The sequence below is a fragment of the Convolutriloba macropyga genome, chromosome 9 (genome assembly GCF_964194025.1).
Source record: "Convolutriloba macropyga chromosome 9, txConMacr16.3, whole genome shotgun sequence".
In the NCBI taxonomy this organism is placed as follows: Eukaryota; Metazoa; Xenacoelomorpha; order Acoela; family Convolutidae; genus Convolutriloba; species Convolutriloba macropyga.
Window position 1 is genome coordinate 59,419,690 of NC_134476.1, and position 16,893 is coordinate 59,436,582.

The following is a 16,893-nucleotide window of genomic DNA, read 5'->3' on the forward strand; positions in this document are numbered from 1 at the left end:
ATTACAAACTAAGCTTCCAATGTTCGAAAACAGAAGTCAACAATCAAAAACGGAGGTAAAAGCTCGAATAGAAAGAAGTCAAAATTCAAGTCATGAACAAACTTGCTTTCTGCTAAAAAAAAAACCTGTAGAATCTCATTACTCCTCTTCGAGTCGTAAAAAAACCTGTAGAATATAAAACCTGTAGAATATCATTACTCCTCTTCGAGTCGTAAAAAGACACACACGTTTACAATAATTGCTATGAACTGCGTTCAAGAGCAATTAAAAATTGATTGTTGCATCAAAAAATTTTTAAAGTGCAAACTATTTTGATTGAATTGTGTACTTATGCATACTCCTGTTTCCTAATGAGCGGATTCAAGGGCTAGTAATGCCAAAAGCATTATAGATGTTAACTAAGGCTTATAAGAACAACGTTCAAGTAGGGGGTATCTAAAATTGTGCTTTATGCGTTGATCCCGTTTCGATCTTGATTTCGCTGTCCGATACTGATTCTGTTCACTTTAGATTGCTTTTCTGAAAAACTGCTGTTTAAAAGGGCTTTGAGCGGAATTAAACTAGCCTAGAGAAGTCAAAGGTTTCATTAAAAATTTTGAACAAGGTAAAGCAACACAAATTTCCATTCGACGAAATAAAAAAACATAGCCAGAATTAGAGAACCAACCCGAGGAGTTGAAGTTTGCAAAACAACACCGTAACAAAGAAATTGTTTTCTCGAAAAAATTTCATTACCTCTAGATTTAATTAAAAACATTTGGTAAAAAATACGTGTCATAACGAGAAATATTTGAGCATTTACACAATTCACACAAGCTTACGACAAAAAATACGATATATCGCCAAAAAACCATATGAAGAAAGAAAGAAAACTTACTAAGGACTCAAGCCAACGCTATTTTTTGTTTGGTGTCACAGAAAATAGGGCAAAAAATATATACGCTCCTCTCTGCGTTGGAGATGTCTTTGATGTTACCTTATTTTGGAGAGTGGTAGCTGCATAGTCATGAGCAGGAATGTTCTCAGAGTCCTCAGATCCTGACAGTTCCCATCCAGACCATGCACACATACCACCAAATGACAGCCTAAACATTCACACAACACACCCGACTGATTGTCTAATATACAAGCGAAAAAAGCCTGCCTTGATGAACAGATATAAGGGTTGGATACATAACTACGTTGAAAAGAACGAGACAATTTACAAAATATCAAAAATTTTATTGAAAATTAATCAACTTGCTTAATCCATTTCATTTGACATTTTAGCATCGCACATTTGAAAACAGCCTTAATTTTTAGTCATTGTAGAGTAGGGCTTGTTATTTATTCTCTATAAAGAAATCACTCAATTGATTAACAAAAAACTAAATGCTAATGAGAGTAGCAGACGATGTCACGTCCCAAGTGTTAGTATACTAATAAATTAGTTAAAGAGCGGCAAGAAAGGAAGGATATCCAAGAAAAGATTAACAAAAATGAATGGTTATTGATTCGGCTGAGAAAAGAGGGTTGAATTTCTAAATGACAATTATATGAATGAGACACCGACCTGGGATGTTTTCTGAGTTGAGGTGATGGTATGCAAACTCATTGGGAGGATTGTTGAAGTAGGGCTCAGTGCAAGCAAAGGAGGACAGAGGGGCAGAGGAGGAGGGGGACACCGACGAGAGGTGTGCATACCAATTGAGCTTAATCTTCTGCTCCATCAATGAAGATTCGACCTCCCGCCTCAGTCGTTTTACCTATAAGCACATTCATCCTGGAATTTTGACTGAAGACACGCTTCGCCCACAAGTGCAGACCGCGACATCCTTATCCTCTATTCAGTAATTCAGACACCACGCACGGACGAGGAGAACATCCACTGATATTTTATATAAATTTTAAAACAATTTCATAAAAATTTTCATTTGTTCATTTTAGTTTCCTTTATTTAGATTATGTATCAAATTTAAATGTAGGAGTTGAGTTTGAAAATGTTTTATTCTATGATAAGTCGATGTGACTCCTCGCGCTGGTGTTAACTAAGAACCGCGTAATTGTTCAATATCTTCAGTAAGGACTTCGAAATGACTTTTGCAGAGTCAGGTAACCTTGTCTGAAAAACGCAAATTTGAAAAAAGCCGAAAGTTTATGAAAGTCAATCGTCGGCTACATATAAAGGAAATTCTGGCCTTATAACCTCTTGCAAAGAAACCTTTCGGTATTTTCAACGATACACGTGCCTGTTTCATAAGGCATTAGAAAAAAATAAAAAACCAGATACACGAGACTGCAGTAATGTTTTAAAAATTCAAGAGAAAAATTTTCATATCTTTTGCGTTTGCGCCTCCACCCAACGCCTCCTCCCGGCTTTGACTGTATATCCATCCCATTTTTATATAAAAAAAGTGCAAACCGTCCGACAAAAAATGAAAGCAAAATAAATTGCCAAAAACGCAGGACAAATATATATTATAATACAAACTTTGGGATCTTTTCAATTTGTGCGTACCCAGTACGTTATGCACTCCCCACTTACAGAGCACGTGTCAATTACATAGCAAGTCATTATATAAAAAATATGGCATGTGCGTCTGAGGGGTGCAAATAATACGCACCCACTAAGCTGGAGGGGGGGCACAAACGCAAAAGATACAAACTTAGGTTGAGAGCAATTTAATGTGTAATGAATGGCACGGGCTGGTGCTCTGTAACTCCAGGCCAAAAACAACAATCTCAACTCATTTAAAAAAGTGAAAACATACCCAAAAGATATCTGCAGCCCCCATTGATCCTCATAACCACATTCCGATTGCTAATATAAAAAACAGAACTTCTATGTGTATCAAATTCGGTTAATGGACCAGATGTGTCTCATATTCGGTTAATGGAGAAGTTTCATCTGAAATGTTTTTCATGGTGTTTTGGTAGGACGGACTACTTATCGCTATGCCGGCGCGCTAACTGCCTTCCGATATCATATCAATTGATTGAACGCGATCTCAATTTCTTTTTTAGCAATTAGAAGTGGAAGAAGCTGCATCCAGTTTGATAATAACTTTACGATTAGGCAGAATCAAAGATTTCTTCGTAGCGATACTGTTCAACTTGCTTGTCTGACTCATATTCCAAAAATTGCAGTCTCTCTTCAGATGATGAAATTAGAAACTTTTTGGCGTGCGTGTTACAAGTCAAATGCGGACCAATACCGAGATGAGTTAATACACTGAGATGTTCGAAAAATAGTTTGCAAGTGGTTTGCTATAGATTGTAAAGAAATGTAGCAGCTAGAACTTATGTATTTGTACCATTAATAAGCAATCTCTTTGATGAGTCCAAGGACACAGAATCTGATTCCTCTATTATGTCCAGTATTTTATTCGCTCTTTCAAACTTTATTCCCCTCCTTGTTTGATAGTTGATGTGCTGTCTGTCGTAAAAGATTTTTCCGTAGACTCCTTTATTCTACTTCTATCATCCACTGAAGCGTCAGTTTGTTGCTCTGTATCCTGTTGCGAGACAGGTGGAGCTGTTAACTTGTTTCTTTGTATAAGCGATATCTGCTTGACTGGGTTGTTAATACTTTTGTTGCTGAGTAATTGAGAGACATGAGGTTATTCTCTTGTATACATCTGCTTAGTTATCAACACAAACTCTTCAGTATGCATTTTGTTCTAGATATTTAATGCAAGGGATTGCTTGAATGAGACTGATACCTGAGGGAGATCAGTTTCAACCGTTCAGTTTTCCCTACCTTTCTGTTCGAAAGTATACTCAGAGTTTTTTCCAATTTCTTTAGTTCTTTTTTATTAACTGGAACAACTCCAGAGTCGCTGTCTCTAACTGAAGTCGCTGTCTCTAACTAATTTGGATTCAATGTTGAAATTCTTGTTTCTGCTATTTGCCCATTGCTTGAGCATAAGCAAATGTTTCTTTTTCATTCGTATTTGGCGCGATGAATGCCTCTTGTGCAGGAATGTAGAAAATTGAAGGATCAGGTCAAATAATTTGTGATGCAAATCGTAAACCCAGACTGGTTTTGGGATCGAGATCAATAATCAAATGCCCATATGGCTCAGCTGTTGCTAATTTGTAGGCATCTTTGAGTAACAGGAGACAATTCAACTGCTTGCCAAGGTATTCAATTTGTTGAATGTCGCGCAGAGACTTGAATAATATAATGTGTGTTGTAGTCAAGTCAATTGTTCTCGACCATTTGCTTTGAAGAAACAAATTATGCTTCACATATATGACATGAAGTTTACGATGGCGTCCAGACGTAGCTATTTTTACAAATTCTGTGTCATTAAAAATTTCCTCGCATGAGTCGTCAAATATAAGAAGATAAATTGAAAGATTCTTCGTTATCTCCAATCCTGAGTATTTGATGAATTCAATGCGTGCTATTTTACCCTGCTTTTCTCTGAACAGTGGTTGGAACTCCTTGTAAAAGTAATAAATTTTCTCAAAGCGGGGATAAAAACTGTTCCCCTGCAGCATGTGAAACATCAGCTCAGTTTTATCGGAACCACTGGGTCCATGAATATCCTGTCATATGTCAGAATCACTTTGTTCATAGTTTTGGATTTGGCAAAATATAACCAACTAAGCTTGACAACAATGAAATCCAAATTGATTTTTCTTCGCAACTTTCTGACAAAAGAAAGAGCATAGTGAAGCAAAGGATGATCATTAGAATAATGATATAGACTTGAACAAAAAATATTACTTCAGACAGTGGCACCGATGAGTTAGAACAGCAACGCCATGGAGGCCTGTCTTTGTTGTTTACATCAAACACTAAATTCCTGATACCCGCATCAGCCTCGTCTCTTTGATGCATTTGAAAAAATTTGTTTGCTTCAAAAGTTAACTACAACAAGAACAATACAAAACATTAGATATGTAATTTATTCGCTGTTTTCAATGGGCAACTGTTTCATATACCAGAACTCAAACAAATTGAAACATTGTATGTAACTTTTTATTTCTAGTTTATGACAAACAGTAGATGAGTCATTTTCTTTATACGATGGTTGACTGAAGACTCTCAACTTCAGGGTGCTCCAGGACATACACTCGCAACTCATCTGGCATCTCTTTCAGAGTTAGCTCACGTTCCGGCAGTAATTTTTTGGACCTAAAGAGAGGAACTTTTTTGTCCGCCCATTGTTTCCAACGTGGGATTTGATGCTCTTTGGGCGACTGCACAGGCTTATGGTTTGTTTTGATCATAGCCATAATTGAACTGATTCCGATGTTCTCGAGCTCTCTGCTTATTTTTTACGTAAAGTTGGAAGTGACAGAAGTTATCTATCACGGGAAGGAAAGCTCTAAAGCTGTCTAGCTCGTCGGGAGAACGAGTAATGGTTTCAAAATAACGTTTTGATGCTGCGCTATAAAGCCAGTTGTAACGAGGTTATGGCGCAGTGCTTGGCTTATTGTTGAGATAGTTCGCTCGGTTCAGTTGATCACTTCAAAAATTATTCTGTATTGGTGGAGAAAAAAAAATATTCTGTATTCCTGAACTCTGTTGAATATTACAATAGGTTGATCGTCAAGTGGAGTCAAGCACGTTAATATCTTCAAACTGTCTGACAGATAGGTGGTTAAAATTGCCGTATCTTCTCTGTGCATCACGTTCTGCGCAGTGAATTGATAATTTATCCTTTGTTGAACGAAAATTTGAATGAAGATGACAGGAGGGAACTTGTTCTTCTAATATTATATCTGAGATTCGGGGACAATTTAGATCCTCGAGATTATAAACAGTTTTCTGTGAAAGCTTACTTAGGAACTCGCACTTTTCAATGCCTTTGCCAAAATTTTTTCCGGTGAATCGGAAACTAAAACTCAGACAGATTGTTTTCAAATCACAATAAGGTACATCAACTTCGTCCCAGTCAAGACCGTGTAGGTTATTGGTCAGCCAAATAACAGTTTGTCTATCGTGTGCGAGTAAATCAGCGAAGTTAAGTGGGGGTTTGAAAAATATTGTATCGTTGTAACTGGAACACAAACTGAGTTCTTTTATAATGAATGCAAGTGACTTGAGTTTGAAACCTTCGAGATCGAGGACAATTATATTTGTGGTTTTGCTGCCAACATTTTCTAGCATTCCAATTCACGAACCAAATAAGAATGAAAAATTTTAACTGAGAATGAACAATATTCCTGTCAAGTGGCCAAAAAGACAATTGTTTACTGGTGAGTAACGGAAAGCGTAAACATATCCAGGGCCTTTGTTTCTGCAATCTTTTAAATCCGGCGGCGTCACGCAATGCTGCATGAAGTCGTAACACTTTGCTGCGTTTCAGTAAATGATCTAGTCTTGAATTATCAAATCCAATGAAACCACCAGAGGGTCTAAATTTAAAAGTTATTTCTCCGTCAACTTCTGGATCTAAAAAGAACAAGCAGCTACGAAATATAACTGTCGATAAGATATGAGCGTAAAATTTATGTTGCCTCTCAGAGAAAACTTTTTCATGAATAAGCTTGATGTCTTTTGTTCCAATTGTATTCATTATTTACAGTTTACTGAACGTGTGCGTTTCGAGTTTTTGCTAAAAAATTCTTCAATTCTGATTGATTGTTAACTCGAATAATTAATCCAGCACTCCGATTGGTCAATTTGTTTTGGAAAGTGGCTTGACCTTGAACATGTTTGGGCATGATCCGATGACTCTCCACTTAATATATCATTAATCATTTTATATTACTAACAGGTTAGCTTTTATTTTTGTTGTTTTTGCCCATTTATGTACACATTTATGGACATAAGTGATTATGACCATAATTGTGTACATAATTACGTAAAAACTTATTTCCTTGTACAACTCTGGTTTTTTTATCAATGTGTTAATTTATGTATGTATGTATGTATGTATGTATGTATGTATGTATGTATGTATGTATGTATGTATGTATGTATGTATGTATATATGTATGTACGTATGTATGTATGCATCTTTGTATTTATGTATGTATGTATGTATGTATGTATGTATGTATGTATGTATGCATGTATGTATATATGTTTGCATGTTTGTATATGCATATATGCATGTTCCTATTTATGAGTGTATATATGTATATGTGTATATATATATATATATATATATATATGTATATATATGTATGTATATATATGGATGTATTTGTTTATATACTACAATTTATGTTGTATATTTCTCTTTTGTGGTACTTGTTCATATATTTATATATGGAGGTACTTGTTTATATATTTATTATCGATCTCTCTATGTTTGTACGTGTTCATAATTGTAAGTTTGAATAAAACAGGATGGCGCAGGGCAAGCGCGCTGGGCCAATAACCCAGAGGTCGGTAGATCAAAACTATCTCCTGCTATCTTTTTTGTAAATTTATAGATACTTTTTGTATGCATATATGTACTGCAGTTGAAATGTTTTAATTAGAAAAATCTGATTGGCTGGGACTTTATAAACAATTAGAGATCTCTGATTGGTTCACATATTTGTACAATTTTGAAACAAAAGAACTGATGAACAGGTTTGATCGTGAAAAATGAAATTTGATTTATCTTTCATTTATCAAAAACACAGAGTGGAAACACCTTTCCTCCTCATGAAACGACTCTTCAAGATTTTTCTCTTGTTTTTTTGCTCGTTTTTGTGCGTATGTACTTTCATATAATCTAGAATATGACAACTGATATGCACAAAATTTGCATAAAGATTGACTATTTTTTCGTTTTTATCGATTAGCTCTGTAATCAAATGTGTTGTGTGGCAGTACCGTGAGTTTTGGTGCGCGTAGTAGCGGAAGGATGTGTGAAAGTTTGTTTGGGTGTGGTTGGTGTAGATGCGTGGGGCGTGTGTCTGTGTGTGTGTGTGTCAATTTGTGGTTGTGTTTGTGTGTGGTGATTGTAATTAGTTGATGTTGTAATTAGTTGAGTGTTTGGGGTGTGGCGGTGTGACGAATGTTGGTGTTTATCACACCAAACGTGTTTCACAACTTCTCATATTGATTAAAAGTGAAATAGCGTTGAAAATTTTTGGACCCCATTTTCCTATGGGACCAAAATTTCAATTTTTGAAAAAAATGTTTCCGACAACTTTTTTCACTCACAAAACATGTTTCACAACATTTCACATTGATTAAAGTAAAAAAAATCAACGAAAATTTTTTAGACCCCATTTTTCAAAAATTTTACAAGTTATTGTCCCCTATGGGGCCAAAATTTCAATCTCCAAAAAGCGTTTCCGACTACTTTTTTTACTCACAGAACATGTTTCAAAATAGTTCACATCTGTTAGAGACATAAAACAACAAATTGAACAATTTACAACCAACCGAAGAGTGAAATACAATTTTTTTTCAGAAAAAAAATAGGAGCTGACCAGAACCACAACGGGGGGGGGGGACACTATGTATTAAGATAGGGAATGCAGATATTGTCCCCTAGGGGGGACACTTAGGGGGACCATTACTGCGAATTTGCGGTAAATGTCCCCCTAAGTGTCCTCCCTAGGGGGAAAATTTCTGCATTCCCTATCTTAATACATAGTGTCCCCCCGTTGAGGTTCTAGTCAGCTTTTTATACTACTGCGAGCCTTCTCTGACCAAAAATAAAAGTCTAACCAGCAAATAGTTTTACCGAAAATATAAAGGTGGTATATCAACAATGAGGTGGATGGATACTAACTTGGTTGATGTGTTTCCTTGTGTAGAGAAGTGGCTCCATGCGGGAACATTGAACGTCATCCAGGAATGAAGACCATAGCACATTATCACTCTCAACAGCCCCTAGAGTACATTTCAGTACATTACATGAAACAGTCAAAATGTCAAAAACGCATTTTAACATCAACCTATAAAGTACGGTAGTGTAAAGGTCAGACTAGCTTTACTTGTAGAACTGTTGACCGACAGTAAATGCCACTGAATTGCAACCAAAATGCATGACAGATTTTCGAAAGTATACAAGACATTTATTGCATCCGCTACTGATCAAATTGGTTAAGATTCTTACCGGCTAGAATGGCCTGGAAAGGAGACACAGGTCGATTGTTAGCCAGCGCTTTCCTGGACTCTACAACATCATTACTACAACTACTGGCCTCTTTCGGGACAGAAGTGTTGAGAGTGGTGTGCAGTTCTGATGCAAATTGAGAGAGAAGATCTTTGGCCTGCTTTATTCTCGACATATTTCTCACAGAGCGTCTTGTTTCGCATCTCTCACACACATGCGCGTCATCTAATTCTATAGCAGGAGTCCACTGATTCTGAACAGAAACCACTTACACATTTCATGATGGGTCGAGAAAACTACAAATCGTATCATTGATATGGGACCAATTGATATCGAATTAGAAAGTCTCCATAACATAGCCGGCAGATTGCCGGAATAGCTGCGAAAGAATAGACCTGCGTGTCATATAATAGAGATAGAAACAGATACAGATCTGAATTGAAAAAAAATCGACGCCGTTTAAAAATTTGGGCTAAAAACATTCAGCGATAAATCAATAAAGGTTGTTAAAATTCATTCCACAGAAGCCTCTCGTTAGGAACCGTTATTACACATATGAGTTCCTTTGACCTTAAACAAACTCAAATTAAACTTAAGTTTTAAAGTGCAAAAGTCATTTTATTGAGTGAGGTAAGTCACGTATGATCAATCTAATCACGCAAATAACCTAAAGACTTTCGCTAAAGCGAGTGAGAAATGACACGCGCGCAAATGCCGTTAGTGAGAGGAAGAAGTCATTCAGAAAATTTGACTTTTTCAGCTTTGCTGTGTGAACAAATGTAAAACGAAAAAAGAGCGTCAGACGACGAAACAAAAAAACCAAGAGCACCGCAATATAGCTACGCTCAGCTTACAGCTTCGCAGCTATAATAACTGTCCCCGAGGATAAATTCATGTTCTACTTAATCTATTCTATGAAACACATAGCCGGTAAATTCCCGAAAATAGACGCCCTTGACCCGCTTGACGCAAATCGGGCTTCCAACAGAAAAAGAAAACATAGCAGGCAGATTGCCAGAAAACAGCCGCAATATCTTCGTAGATCTGCAGTCTCAAAAAACAGTAAAAAAGACAGACCAAAAAATTACTCTTTTCATTAAAGGATGAGATGTTATATTTTGATTAGGAATCTGTATAAGTTATTGCTGCCTCTATTAGACGCTCTCAAAAAACCTTCATTTAGAGTGACACATATTCACTGGACCTTTTCTCTTTGAATTCAAGTAAAGAAAAGATAATTTCAAAGTGAGAAAGTCATTTTTGAGAGTGAGGTAAGTCAAGTGTGACCAAAAACCTAACATAGCTGGCAGATTGCCAGAAAATAGCCGCAATAGATTCGCAGATCGGCAGTCTAAAAAAAACAGTAAAGACAGACCAAAAAAAATCCGTCTTTTCATTGAAGGCTGATCTGTTATATTTTGATTAAAAATCTGTATAAATTATTGCTGCCTCTATTAGCTGATCTCAAATAACCTTCATTTAGAGTGATACACACCCATTTGACCTTATCTCTTTGAATTAAAGTAAATAAAAGTCAATTTCAAAGTGAGGAAGTCATTTTTGAGAGAGAGGTAAGTCAATTGTGACCAAAAATTTAATCACACGCATGAACAAAAAAACTCGCTCCACTAAGAGCGAAAAATGACGTCACACATGCAATTCAGTTGAAATTGCATGAACGAATGAACAAAAAATGGCTGTGACGTCATATGGTTGTAACAAAAATCATGACGACGAAATAAAACATAGCAGGACAAGTCCTGACGTACAATTCAAAGAATTTTCATTGACTAAACAGAAAAACCAGACCTAGAATGGACTAAGAGTGAATTGAGAAAACCATTTTTAAAAAAAGTCTGATAAAAAAATAAGAAAAAAAAACAGAAAATCAATGTGAAAATGCCGCATGTGAACAAAAAAAACAACTAACGAGAAAAGAAAATTTAATTCACACAAAAAACTAGGCCTAGAATGAGCTTTGAATGGATTGGGAAAACCATTTAGAAAAAAAATCCGATCCAAAAAATCGAAAAAACAGTAAAAATCAGAGTGAAATTGCCGCATGTGAACAAAAAACCACTACCGAGAAACCGAATTTTTGTTGAAACACCATTTTCTCACTCTACTTTAAAATTAGAGCGAAAAAAATTCACGCCGCAAAACCAATCGCTTTTTCGCTCCATTTCCTGTTTCGGCGTGACCAAAATCACTACTCCAATTTGACTTCAAAAATCATGAAAATGTGTGAACAGATCTTAAAAAAAAAAAAAGACAGCGCCCCAATACAATTCAAATTCTTTGAATAGTAAAAAACCAAGAGAAGGCCAATAATAGCCTCAGCTATCGCTGTGCGGCTATTAATCACGCAAATGATCAAAAACTCGCTCCACTAAGAGTGAAAAACACCGCCACGAACGCAATTCAGTAAAAATTGCCTAAACGAATGAACAAAAAGCATATTTGACGCTGTTGTGACGTCGAAAAAAAACATAGCCAGAAGAATTCAGGAACTGCGACCAAGCGTCAGAACTTCAAAATACTAACGACTAACGTCGGGCGAATTGCTCTCAAATGACCGGCGAACGGTTGTCATAGATAGTAGCTAGCCACGGTTTAGACCTCTAAGAACCGCCCTTCCACTATATAATTTTCCAAAACAATTTCTGTGAATCACATACTTGGAGACTAGAGAGCTGAAGGGCTCTAAGAGCACTTAATGCCGGCTGGTCGCTACCTGTTATCCGGTTTTTGAAAACAAAATTTTTTTTATAACAAGTCCTGTCAAATTTCTGAAAACCGTTAGCTATAAATAAAACCATTAAATAGGTGCAAACATGACTCATTATAGAACCTAGAGACATTTCATTAGTGAGATCAAATGGCGGAAGAAATTAAACAACAAACAGAACTCGTAAATTTTTCGAAAAACAAAAACTAATAATTTTCGAAAACAAGTGTCTAAGTTGTTCAAACTTTTTGTTTTGAATTGAAAAATTAACTAACTAAACTAAAAAAACTGAATAAAAAGTCCAACGAAATTTATAATAAAGAAGATCAAGAGAAAGAACAACTAGACAACGAAAAAGCGGCAAACTCCTTAAAAATGTTTTTTGAACGCAAGTTGTGTCAAAGTCGTGAAAACAGTTCGATGTAAACCTTCAAATTGATTAAATTATAAATCATAAAGGAGTTATTAAAATCTGTCCAAAATGAGGCTGAGTTATAGAACGGTGCACACAAAAATTCCAAAAAATTGACAAGCTTTTTTTGAAATCAAGTGTTGTCAAAATCGGTAGCACCGTTGGATTTCTATTCAACCCAGTACATTAATTGGAATTATTCTCAATAGAGAACCACCAAAACTATCCGTAAGGAGATTAAATAAACTTGATGCCGATTAAACTCGAAGTGCAACTTCATTATAGACTAGTCAAAAAGGCAACAATAAGATGTTATAGCCTGTTGGGCAAAACACAAAAATAGAAGATACAGGGTTGACAAGAAAGCAACAAGGTGAACATTACAGGAAGATTGCCGGAAAACAGCCGCCCTTGATTCCCGTTACCAATATTGGTCAGTTCATTGGCTCTAACTTTTAGCTCAGGGTTTTATCGACTGAGATACCTCTTTTCAAAATGATCAAATGAAATTGAATCTATTCTTCATTTGTAGTTCTATTGTGCCTTTTTAGGTAATTAAAGCGGCAAAAAAGTATTTTATGACTTCTGAAGCTTCATGATCAGCTGCGATTAAGGAGACTTCCCAATCTAAAATGCGTAGAGACACCATTCTCATAACCTCTGGTTATTTTAAAAGACTTATAAAACTTTTAATCGTGTTTAAAGAAGTTTTCCAACTGCTTTTACATTTTTTGTTCATTTTGGCGCAAATAGGGTCATGGGCTTTGTTGTCTGTCTCAGTATGATGTTGCAATAAAAAAATGTTAATTGTCAGGTCCTTTGTTAAATCGATTCCTTGGATTGTAATTCAGAACATAGCAAGACAAAGTCTGAACTACAATCCAAAATAATAAACAAACTGAAAACAACACAATCAGCCCCCTTAAAAATTTTCGCATATTAAGCAAATCATATACAAAAAGGCCCAAAAAGGTACACAAAATGAGAACAAAACACTACAAAAATCAAACCATTTTATTTTCCTTTTTAGAAAAAAGTGTTGTGGAATTTATGAGGTCCAACAATGTCGTTTTCAATAAACTTTTATACATTGAGACTTTAGACAGCGAATACCAACTTGTCGAAAACCACTGAGAGACAGAGTAAAAGGACAACAAAAATACCACTTTCGATTATTAGTAATGTCTATGTAGATAACTGGCATCAACCTCACCAAAAACACTACTAAAACTTTAATTCTGCAAAATCAATTGCCCATCAAAAGAAATCATGTATCAACTTTATTGAAAGTTAGATCTGAATAGAAGCGACTAAATAGCTTCCAACAAAACCCATTAGAGATTCAATGACACCTGCCCCCTCGTATCTATTTTATAATAGAAGCAAATAGAGAACAGAAACAGAAAATTTACAAAGAGTGGCGAAAGAAAAAAACATTAATATATATATATATATATATATATATATATATATATATATATATCCTATCTATTTTAAAACAGAAGCAAATAGAAAATAGAAACAGAAAAATTAAAAAGAGTGACAAAAGAAAAAAAGCAGTAATATATACATATAACATATATATTTAAAATTTGCTGCAAAGTAAAAACTAATACAAAAACATTAAATAGATCCAAATATGGCTCAAGAATGAGCCAATGAGAACTGTCCGACATGGAAAAATGATAGAACAAAAAAGATCAGTAAAATATGCACCAATCCAACAAAATGCCAGTATTTTTTTGGAGTCAAATTCGTTAAAACCGTTATAGTTGCATTCAAACAGCCAGTTACATTCAATGCGCCTAAACAGAGGGCCATTGAGACAAATGAGACAATGTATCAGAATAACAAAAATAACTAGAAAACGGACAAAATTTTTAAAAAAATCTCTTATATATTAATACAAACAGCGTCAAAATTTTGAAAACATTAGTTGCTTTTTGAGGCGTTTAAAAAAGAGCAAAAACGCTTTATCACAGCAGGCTGATCACTTTTTAAAAATTACTCGTGCAGAATAAGGCAAAAAAAACACGGAAAACAAATAATTGACGCAGTTTGAAAAATACACCGTGAAACTACTCTATGCTTGCTCCACTTAGTACTACAACATGATTACAATAACTACTCCAATTTAATTTCTTATTGATAAGACGAGGTCGAAAAAATTGAGAAGAGGTCTTAAGGCAGCACACCAATACAATTAAAATACTTTGAAATGTAAAAAAGCGCCGCTATAATAGCCGGCTGAGAAGATGAAGGCGGCTATTAATAAATCGAAAGAATTGAAAGAACTGGTGGACAATCTTCGACTTCCATTTTTTCATAATAAAAATTAAACTCATGAATGAGAAGACTCAAGAACACCAAAAAGCTAGGAATGCTCGATGCTCAAAAAAATTCCACACAAACGACATAACCAAAAGAAATCTTAAAAATGAAAAAAAAAAACGCTCAACTAACTGCTAAGATTGAACAAAAACCGACTAACGGCGGATAAAAAGTTCTAAAATAAAAGGCAAGGGCAATTTAATTTAGAAGGGGTGCAGATATGGGTACAGACTCCGAGTCCAGAAAGGTTTGAACCCGCCGCAAACTCCTGTAAACGTACGGCAGTCTCATACTTGAACAAAAAATAACTTGAAGTGCAATAATAGAGGGCTGGATAGCTCCGCGGCTAGTATAAATGATTTAATGGCTAACTTGACTGGCTGTTGGGTTTGAAAACATTGGCCTTTGTGTTTCTATTTTTTCCTCTGGTGTTTGCATTACAGTAGTTTCACTGCTGCTGCGTGACTTCCGAGCCAAGAGTGAACATCCCAACTTGGCCTGTCTTCTGTTCCTGTCTCTATGGACTGAAAAGCTTGGCGATATGAGTACTGTTTCTGCTGTTGATGATGTTGTTGTTCCCTGTCCCAGCGTTGAACGCTGCTGTGAAAGTTCTGAGTCTAAAGAAATTGAAATTCGACAACGATTAGCAATCCCGAAAATAGTAGCAAGTAATTTGCTGTGTAATTTGTACTTGAGTATGTGAGCTGAGTGTAATGGCTGTGACACAAGGAAAATAAACCACAGCCTACAGATTGCGAAATACTTCCGGGCCGAAGATTACAGATGCAAACAGACACAGAAGTGAGTTGAGAGTCATATACTCCGCTTAAAAATTGAAAAAATACTTTAAGAGATAAAATATTATGACTTCTTAAACACAAAACTGTTTATTAGCGACATCAAGTACACGCATGAGTCTTTTTGACACTAAAATATTTCAAATTACACTTCAATTTTTAAAGTGCAAAACGTCATTTTTCTGAGAGGTTAGTCATGTATGATCAAAATCTTATCATTCAAAGGAACTAAAAACTTTTGATATAGCGTGTGAGAAATGACCTCATGTGGGCAAAATTCGTTAAGAAAAAGAAGTACTTCAGAAAATTTGACTTCTACAGCTTTGCTGTGTAGAATAATCAAAAACAAAAAAAGCTTCAGCCGATGAAACAAAAAAAACATAGCGGACAAGCCCCGAAACAATTCAAAAAAAATTTATTGGCGAAAACAAAAAAAATTGCTTAAAAAATTTTGATGAAAAAACTAACGCATGAGAACAAAAATTAGCGCTCTGTAGCCGAAAATTTGCTGAAATACTGTTTTCTCATTCACTTTAGAATTGGAATGAAAACAATTCACGCCGAAAAACCATTCGCTCAGTTTCCAGTTTTAGCGTGATCAAAATCACCACTCTAATTTGAATTAAAAAATCGAAAGAATGTTGGAACAGATCTCATAAAAAAGACAGCGCCCCATTACAAATCTAATCCTTTGAATTGTAAAAACATAGCCAGACATGACCCTACATAAACGACAGTAAATGTTAGTGGTGTCAAAAATTATCAAAACCAAACAACCAGTCAAAAACCATTCAGAATCCAGCCCTAACAAACCAATACAAAACGAACGAAAACTTTGGGCCCGGAAGACCAATGAGACACAAAAAACAAATACAACTTAAAAAATCTGACAAAAATGGATACGTTTTAAAAGAACAACTGACATGACAATATTTCAAATTACAAATATGCATATTATAGTCCATGACAAGATCGTATTAATGAGCGTTGATAAAACATTCAACTTTTTTATTCTTACCCACGAACGAAGTCACCAAATGTTACAACTGAAGCCAAGCTTTAAAAAAATCGTTTCTTAAAAATTACATTTGAGTCTATGAAAAATTTAGCTGCCAAAAAAAGTTCGACGAGCATACAAAGTTCGACGAGACCTGTCATCAGCGAGATTAAGTATTTTAAAAAACAAAGCACAACAGATACGGGTTAAACCAAAAATTTCAAAAAAATCGAACCAAAGTTTTAAAGTCATGAACACAGAGTGATATTAGACGACTATAAGAAATAGTATCTGGATTCAAGAACTAAGTTCAAGTAACGTGCATCTAAAACTGAGCTTTATGGGTTTATCCCGTTTCTATTTCTCATTTCGCTTTTTATTGACTTGCTTTGACTCCGTTCGTTTTGACTTGCTTTGCTGAGCAACTGCTCTGTAAAAGCATTTTGAGTAGAATGATAGAATAGTGAAACTAGCCTAGAACCGTCAAAGAGATTCCACGTAAAATGTCGAAAAAGCGGCTAATTGAGCAAAAGCTAAACAAACATTTGTTCGACGAAGGAAAATTGGAGCGCTACAAAAGCCGACTGAGACGATGAGGGCGGCTACTAACAAGGAATGAAAATAAT

At 35.4% G+C, this 16,893-nt stretch overlaps 1 protein-coding gene across 1 annotated transcript in view; it reads right to left on the minus strand.

Moving 5' to 3' along the window:
- Window positions 1–972: 972 nt before the first annotated feature.
- The window catches only part of LOC142346283 (uncharacterized), a 175,476-nt gene continuing 159,555 nt past the window's right edge, over window positions 973–16,893 (minus strand). Inside the window, exons 16-20 of the mRNA XM_075398796.1 lie at window positions 14,846–15,090; window positions 9,003–9,255; window positions 8,676–8,776; window positions 1,553–1,745; window positions 973–1,085 (exon numbers count right to left, since the gene is read on the minus strand). Of these exons, the coding sequence (XP_075254911.1) occupies window positions 973–1,085; window positions 1,553–1,745; window positions 8,676–8,776; window positions 9,003–9,255; window positions 14,846–15,090 (905 nt within the window). The remainder of the gene's footprint in view (window positions 1,086–1,552; window positions 1,746–8,675; window positions 8,777–9,002; window positions 9,256–14,845; window positions 15,091–16,893) is intronic.